Source organism: Pteropus vampyrus, unplaced genomic scaffold (genome assembly GCF_000151845.1).
Source record: "Pteropus vampyrus isolate Shadow unplaced genomic scaffold, Pvam_2.0 Scaffold8, whole genome shotgun sequence".
Classification (NCBI taxonomy): domain Eukaryota; kingdom Metazoa; phylum Chordata; class Mammalia; order Chiroptera; family Pteropodidae; genus Pteropus; species Pteropus vampyrus.
Genome location: NW_011888789.1, coordinates 13,205,886 through 13,215,189, shown reverse-complemented (window position 1 = coordinate 13,215,189; position 9,304 = coordinate 13,205,886). Strand labels below are relative to the sequence as shown.

Sequence of the window (9,304 nt, the reverse complement as noted above, 5' to 3'; positions counted from 1 at the left end):
TCAATCAGCTTTAATTTTTCTCAGGTAGGTATATTAGTTTTCAGTGTTCAAGTGTTGCATTTATTTTATTAAATATATTTATAAACATTTTATTTTTAAAACTATTATAAATAGAATGCTTTTCTAAATTTTATTTTCACATTGTTCAATATTATAATAGTAATAATGAAAATGTAAATAACATTTTATATTGATCTTTCATATTATGTGGCTTTCCTAAATTCTATTTTGTTGTTGTTGTTTGTTGTTGTTGTTGTTTTGTTTTAGTTTGGGTTTTGGTATGTCAATTACTTAGCATTTCCATGCCCAAGATCATATCATCTGCAAACAAAGTCTTATTATTCTTTTCTAATTGGGATGCCTTTAACTTGTTTTTCTTACATGATTACAGTGTATACATAACTGTTAAAATGTTAAAATATAAGTGGAGAAATAAGAGAAACTTGCTAATTTCCAATTTTATGGGAAAAAATCAGCCTTTCACCATTAAGTTTACTGTTACCTGTAGATTTTTTATTGATGTTCTTTATCTGATTGGGAAAGTTTCTCTGTATTCCTGCTTCATAGAGTTTTCATCTTGAATGGTGGTTGTATTTTTTTTCAAATGTTTTTCATCTATTGTCATGATTTATGGTTTTTGTCTATTATTCTATTAATATAGTATATTACATTAATTAATTTTCAGATGTTAAACAAACCTTGGGTCATGTTTTCATTTACTCTGACAATGTCAGGCCTTTAATTGGTTGTCTAGACCATTTCTGTAAAAAGTGCTTATTGATATAGTTAGACTCATATCTTCTATCTTAACATAACAATATATGACACAGTAATAATTTACCTTCAAATAACAGTACAGTGCTTTATTTGTAATGAGGGTTTTTAGTATCCCAATTCTTCCATCTAATTGTTTGTGAAATAAAATGCTGTTATTCATTTTATTTATACATATTCTATAACCACTCAATATAGTCTTTGTATTATTGCTTTAAGTAGAGAGTTATATTTTAGCTCAATTAAAAATAAGAAAAATAAAAATAACATACTTTTATTTATTCATTTTCTGATGCTCTTCCTTTACGTAGATCCAATTTCTGACCTATATCATTTTTGTTCTGTCTGAAGAACTTTATTTAACATTTCTTATAAGACAGATCTGCTGGCAAAGAAGTCTATCAGTTTTTTTGAGAAAATTTTTATTCTAACTTTTAGAGGATAATTTCACTAACACAAAATTCTGAGTTAGCATTTCTTTTTCTTTTAACACTTAAAACTTTCCTTCACTCTCTTCTTAATTGCATGTTCTTTTTAACTTTGAATAATGAAGTTTATTTAACCTAATATTTCTAAATTATTATTTAACGTGTAGTCAATATAGAAATTATGAATGAGACATTTTACATCATTTTTTTTCGTATTGGGTCTCTGAAATCTGGTGTTTATTTCATGCTTATTAGATATGCCAGTTCCGACTAGCCATATCTAAAATATTCCATAACCGTACGTGGCTAGCAGCTAATTTCAAAACTGCTCAATAGCAAAGGAATGAATATATTGAATTCTAGTCTTTCTTCAACCCCTGAAGAATGTCTGCCTTCAGTCTCTGAGCTTTCCTCCAACCCTTCTCTCTTCAGCTTTGAGGTCTTTGTGAGATTGCTCCAGGTTCCAGAAGTCACAGTAGCTTCACTCATGTTTTTTGATGAAAAGTCTGCTGTAATTCTTATCCTTTTTCCTCTAAAAAGTATACCACTAGAAGCCTTAGTTGCCTTCAAGATTTTCCCATTGACTTCAGCTTTCTTTAGTTTGAATATGATATTTTTGTGGGTAGTTTTTGCTTTGGTCTTTATCCTGCTTGGTTTCTCTATCTCTTGCATGTGTGGCTTCATGTATGTTAATAATTTTGGAGAGATATTGGCCATTATTTTTTTAAGTATTTATTCTGCCCCATTCTCTTTCTACTGCTGCTGTTCTTATTAAGAAGATGTTACACTTTTTCATTTTTTTCCATAGTTTTTAATTTTGGGTTTTTTTTTTTATCATTACTTATTATAATTGTGTTTCACTTTAGGAAGCTTCTATTAAGTTCACTGAGTCTTTCTTCTGCAGTTTTGATTGTGTTTTATTGATAAGCCTTTGGATGCTATTCTTCACCTCTGTTACTTTTTTGTTATTGTTGTTTTGTTATCATTTCATTTCAATTCTTATTGTTGAATCTTATAGTTTCCATATCTCTGCTAATATTTCCTCTCTGGTCTTCCATGTTGACATTTTTGCCTTTAGAGCTTCCAAAATCTTAATCATAGTTATTTTAAATTTGATGTCTAATAATCCTAACATCAGTTTTATATTTGATTTCGTTCTGATGCTCTTTAGACTGTGTTTTTTCCTGCCTTTTCACATACTTGTACTTTATTATTTTTTTTTTTGAAATGTAGGCATACTATATAGCATAATAGACACTGAGGTAAATAAGCCTTTATTGTGAGAATTTATGTTAACCTGTTTAGGAGATGCACTGTGTCTAATGTGTTTTGTAGCTATAGGCACCAGAATCTTCATATTGCTCTAATAGGGTAATTTCTTCCTCCACTCTTAGAACCGATCTTTCCTTCATTCTCCTCCTTAGAAGAAGTATATGTCTTGTAGCTCTTTCAGTTATAAGTCACTTTTATTGTTCCTATGTATTAGTACTGTGGTAGGGTGTGGGGAGGGGATTTTCTCTAGTTTTCATATAAGCCTCAGTCTTCTTAATGTGCCTATATTTCAGAGATGTGGCTTTCAGAAGTGTTTCTGTTGCTCCTCCAGGTACAGAGCTTTCCATGCCGTGCTCCCATCCCCTAGTTCCTGCAATAATTACAACATACCCAACCTATTTTCTTAAACCTTTCTCAATTATTGACTATGACTTTATTATTATTTTCTTTAGGTGAGACAAGAAGAGTGTAGTTGGCTAGAGTAGATAGAATTGTCTTTCTCCAGCTAGAGATAATATTCCAAAATTGCTCTCTGATTAAGTTCTTCCAAAGGGAGGTTAAGCATTTGTTGGGAAGAAGGGCCTGGGAAGGTTTAACAATAGTTATTCTTCTCTTTCTCCTGCAAAATTTATACGGAGAGCTTTCACAGATAGGGTTTGTAATAGTGGTCCTGGAAAAAAGGCAGGTAAAAATATGATGGTGCCTTATGACTGTACTCCTTAGGAGCTTTTTATCTCATGTTTGTCTACTCTTGGTTTCCAGCAATCTGTCCAAATTGTTATTTAAATATTCCTAGTGGCTTATGTAATTCAGTGGCAAATTGCAGGTGAACAATTTGCAGGTCCTATATTTTCTGTTTCTGTGTGTACTTAGCTTTCCAGATTCTTTCTCTGCAGCCTCAGTTCCCTGATGAGTCCAAAAAAGTTATTGATATCAGTTTGTTCAGCGTTTTCTTATAATGACAGAACAAATGACTTGCAAATTCTTTATGTAGGAGCTCTTATGCAATTTTCTAACAGTTTTTTAAATATATCAATTGCTCTGCTGAAAAGTAATACATTTTAAAGGGATAGTTTATTTACCTTGTCATAAATTTATAGAAGTACAAAAATCACCAGAATCCAGAATCACTTTAAATTTTCCTTTGTGCCATTTGTAATTAATCCTTACTTCTGATCTCAGCACCAAGCAACCAGTGACCTTCTTGTCTACACAATTTGCTTTTTCTGGAAATTTTATGTAAGAAAAATGATACAAGATATCATTTTTTGTCTGGTTTCTTTTACTTATCATAATGTGTTTGATGTTCATTCATTTTGTAGCATATATCAGTAGTTTAAAACTCATTGCTGAGTAATATTATATGGTATGAATATACGTTTTACTTAATCATTCATTTAATCATAATCAGTCGATGGGCATTTATAATGTCTCTCATTTGGGACTATTAAAATAATGCTGCTGTGAACATTCTTGTGTAGAATTCTGTTTGCTTTTTTGTTTTGTAAAGCTATGTATTTGTTTCTCTTGGAATATAACAAATGATAAAGGTGCAAGTCTCTGTGTAGATATATACTTTTCATTTCACTTGGATGCGTGCTTAGAAGTGGAATTGCTGGGTCATATGGCAAGTACACGTTTAACATTTCAAGAATCTGCCTAAATATTTTCCAGAGTGATTGTATCATTTTACATTTCCATTACAATGTATGAGAGTTCCAGCTTTTCTACATTCTCACCAACATTTAACATTTTCACAACATTTTTTGCTTGCATTTTTTTCCACCATGCAAAAAAACTATGTCATTCTGATTTTAATTTGCAATTACCTATTGACTTATGAAATGATCATTCTTTCATGTAATTATTAGGCATTTGCATATCTTCTTTGCTGAAATGTCTTGACAAATCTGAGTCCATTTTTAAATTGAGTTTTTTGTTATTATTGAATTGTAAAAGTAGTTTATGTATTCAGAACACATTTTTAATCATACATGTGAATTGTAAATATTTTCTCTTGGCTATTCTTTAGCTTTCTTTCATTGATGACATATTTTGCGGAACAAAATATTTTAATTTTGATGAAATTCTAATTATTCATTTTTTTTTTTTTTTACGGATCATGGCTTTGGTATAATACCTCAGAAGTCTTTGCCTTATTGCATAAAAGTCATGAAAGCAGAAGTGTTTGTCTTGTTGATTGAAAGGTGATAGCATTCAATCTTTCAACTTTAACCACAATATTGCACATAAACCTCTATCAAATTGTGGAATTTTCTTTTTATTCCTAGTTAGCTGAGAGTATTTATCATGGATTAGTACTGGATTTTATGAAATGCTTTTTCTGTGATTATGTGCTTTTCCTTTATATTCTACACATTAGAATCTTTTTTATATTAACTCAATTTTGCATTCTTAGTTACTTTTCATTTAATCGTGGTGTATAATTATTTTATGTAATTCTATGTTTGGTTTGCTAATATTTTGTTAAGGATTTGTGCATCTATGTTCATTATATTGTGATGTCTTTGTGTGGCTTGGATAACAGGATAATACTGGCCTCATAGAATAAGTTGCAAAGTGTTGTATTCTTCACATTTTCTATAAAGTTTGTATAGAATTGGTATTGTTTTTTCTTTATATTTTTAATAGTATTCACCGCTGAAGCCATCTGGCTGTTGGTGTGTGAGTGTGTGCGTGCGTGCGTGTGTGTGTGTGTGTGTGTGTGTGTGTGTGTGTGTGTGTTGTCTCTGTTTGAGAATTGGGGAACACATTTGGATTTAGGCAAATTTAGTTTCCTCTGGTGTTACTTCCCATCAGTCTTTCTTAAGTCTTCTTAGCATACTCATGTAGTCTTTCAGTCACTTAGGAATGTAATATAAAGACAGTTTATCACCACCATTTGTGAAGCTATCATTTCCAGGATTGCACTTTTAATTTCTGGCTTGTCTATCACTAACCCCAACTGAGACCTCAACTTTGGGTTAACAGCGATGCTAGTTTTACATTCGTTCCCTACCAAATTTAATACTTTTACTCAGAGTGCTGCTGAGTGAGATATTTTTGTCCTCTGCATCAAATCAAGAACAACCCTTCTGGCATTAAATCTATTGGTTTTCAAGGCCAGCTGTGCCCTGGTAAAATGACAGGCATGGGAGCCGACTCAGGCAAGACCACGACTTGATTTTTACTTGATTTTATAGCAGCTTTTCATAAATGCTTCTCAATTTGTTGTTTACTTTTGATCAGTTACCTAGCCCTCAAATGGCTGTCTTGACAAATTTTTCCAGTTTTATACTTATTTTGAGGGGTAGATGACTTACTATATCTTCTGTCTGACACAGTCTCCTTATTTAGATTTATCTACACAATTTTCTTTATATTGTATCTAATTTATCACAAAATCTAACAACAACCCATGATAAACACTCTCATCTAAATAGAAATAGAAAGAAACATCCTCAATCAAATTAAAGCTATATGTATTCTGTATTTTTATAATCCGACATCTAGGATAAAATTCCTTCAATATAAAAAACTCAATTTACATTTTCTTTAGTCCAGGACTGCTGGTGGTAAATTTTCTTAATTATCATCTGAAAATGCTATATTTGTTTTAAAAGATATTGCCTCTGCATATAGAGTGGGAAGACAGTAGGCAGTTTGTTTAGCCTTTGAATCTGTCATTCAATAATCTTCTGATTTCCATCGTTTCTGTTGGAAAGTCAACTTTCAGTTTTATTATTATTTTTTGTTATTAATGCATTTCTATTTTCAAATTACTTTCATTATGATATATTTTAGTGGTTTTATTTTAATATTTATTGCACATAATATTTCTTAAGTGTGGGTCTCAAAGTCTTGTCAGTTTTAGATACATAATGCTGAGAGTATTATGTTTGAAAAACTGAAAAAGAAACCCAATAAGACTGATAGTTAAATTGACTTTACTAATTTTTTAGTATAGAATAAACTGGAAATTGCTTATGTCTAAGAATCAAAAAAAGAGTGAAGGGATTATTACCAAAAAAAAAGTTATCAGGCTAACTAGGAAGTAATTTATAATTATTAAAATGTTCAGTTATTATTTACAATGCAAGCGAGGCCCTCATTTTTTTTTTTTGGCGTTTCACCATTAATTGCATACATTTTTTAAAAATTCAATGTTTTATTTAAATCTTCTTGCTTTAGAAATGATATTATAATATTTATCTGTAATTTAAAATGATTGATTTTAATTTATTGGTAAATTATAGGGATCGGCTGTGTGGAAAATTAATATGTAAATATGAAAGAGAACGTTTAATTGATATTCCAGATACCACTATTTTCTATTCTAACATAAATGGACAAATCTGCGTCTCAGTGGAGTATTCATCTAGTCACATGGATAATTCAAAAATGTGGATAAAAGATGGAACAGTTTGTGGTGAAAATAAGGTATGTAGTCTTTTATTCTCAAATGACTTTCTAATATTTATAGTATGTTTTTAAGTGCATAATTTAAGTGCACATTTAATTTCAAAAATAAAAATGTTGAAAAATTTTTAAATAAGAAAAAAGCTTAAGAAGAAAAATAATATAATTTTCATCCATGCATAGATAATATCATCATGAATAGTTTATTGGCTTTTTTCATAGAAATTATGTATATTCAGTGAATTAAGAATCATATTATTCATTTACTGTATCTTAATAAATTATATTACACAGAGTACTTCTGATGTCATGAATTATGATATAATTACTTTAAAATAGTTGTTAAAATAACATGTCGATTTTAGAGATGAACATAATAAAGAACACACAGAATAAAGAAAAAATTAATTGAAGGCACATATCTGAACTATAACTACTCTTTCTATTTTTATGAACCCTATATGAACTTCTTATTTATATACATATATAGACAAATACAGATGCTTATCTAGCTATACTAACTATATATTTTTAAAAGAATATCCGATCCTCTTATCTGATTTTGTTCTTTTATCATTCCATAGTACATACAGATATTTATTAACATTTGATGTCTTTCTAGATTTTTCCTCTATGAAATATATTTACTGATGTACATATACATAAATACAGGGATGGTTTAACATACATGAATTGATTAATGCGATACCCATATGAAATAACAGGTATAGAAGGAAAATACTTTAATATAAAGTCTATAGGCAACAAACTCTAAGCTAACATCATACTTAATGGTGAAAAACTAAAAATCTGCTCTCTAAGATCAGGAACAAGACAAGGCTGTGCTGTCATCACTATTATTCAATATAATGTTGGAAGTGCTAGCTAGAGCAATCAGACAAAAGAAAAAAATAAAAGTCATCCAAATAGGAAATAAAAAAGTCAAATTGTCACTTTTTGCAGATGACATGATTCTTTATATGAAAAACTCTAAAGATTCCAATGAAAAACTATTAGAAACAATAAACAAATACAGTAAACTTGCTGGAGACAAAAATAATGTACAAAAATTTATAGCATTCCTATACACTAACAATGAATTATCAGAAAAAGAAAAGGAGAAAAAAATATTTCTTTTACAATTGCAACAAAAAAAATAAAATACCTAGAAATAAACCTAATGAAGCATATGAAGGATCTATACTCTGAAAACTATAAGACATTATTAAAAGAGTCTGTAGAAGACGCAAAGAAATGTAAATATATTTTGCGTTCATGGATTGTAAGAACCAACATAGTTAAAATGACCTTAATATCCAAAGCATTATACAGATATAATGCAATCCCCATCAAAATCCCAACAACATTTAAAAAAAAATAGAACAAAAAAATCATCGGATTTGTATGGAAGCACAAAAGATGCCAAATAATCAAGCCATTCTTATAAAAAAGAATATGGCTGGAAGCATCACCCTGCCACACTTCAAATTATACTACAAAGTGATAATAATCAAAACAACATGGTATTGGCTTGCTGAAAAACGGACACACAAACCAATGGAACACAATCGAGAGTCCAGAAAAGAACTCCTCTATGCATAGGCAAATAATTATCAACAAAGAAGTCAAGAACATACAATGGAGAAAGCTCTTTAATAAATGGTACAGGGAAAATTGGAATGCTACATGCAAAAGAATAAAACTAGACTACTATCTGTCACCATATACCAAAATTAACTCAAAATGAATCAGAGACTTAAATATAAGACACAAAGCAATAAATTCCATAGAAGAAAACATAGGCACTAAATGCATGGACCTGGATTTAGAGAGAATTTTATTAATATGACCTCACAGACAAGGGAATTAAATAAAAAAAGTAAGTGAATGGGACTATATCAAACTAAAAAGATGCTGCACAGCAAAAGAAACTATCAGCAAGACAAAGAGGCAACCATCTGAATGCAAGATGTCTGCAAACAATGCCTTCAATAAGGGCCTAAATCCAAAATATATTAAGAACTTATACAACTCAACAATTTTTTAAAAATCCAATTAAAAATAGGCAGCGGTCCTGAATAGACACTTCTCCGAGGAAGATATACAAATGGCCAACGGGCATATAAAAAGATGCTCAACTTCACTAGCTATTAGGGAAATGCAAATCAAAACCACAATGAGATACCACCTCACACCTGTTACAATGACTATCATCAACAGGGCAAGTAATAAAAAGTGTTGGAGAGGTTGTTGAGAAAAAGAAATCCTTATACACTTCTGGTGGGAATGTAAATTGGTATTGTCACTATGGAAAATTGTATGGAAGTTCCTCAAAAAATTAGGAATAGAGTAACTATATTACCCAGCAATCCCTCTTCTGAATATTTACCCAAAAAAGTTTAAAACATTTA

The 9,304-nt window shown here is 30.2% G+C and overlaps 1 protein-coding gene across 1 annotated transcript in view; it reads left to right on the top strand.

Annotated features, from left to right (window-relative positions):
* The window catches only part of ADAM2 (ADAM metallopeptidase domain 2), a 107,589-nt gene that overhangs the window by 67,924 nt on the left and 30,361 nt on the right, over nt 1-9,304 (top strand). The window contains exons 15-16 of the mRNA XM_011373439.1: nt 5,127-5,151; nt 6,731-6,914. Of these exons, the coding sequence (XP_011371741.1) occupies nt 5,127-5,151; nt 6,731-6,914 (209 nt within the window). The remainder of the gene's footprint in view (nt 1-5,126; nt 5,152-6,730; nt 6,915-9,304) is intronic.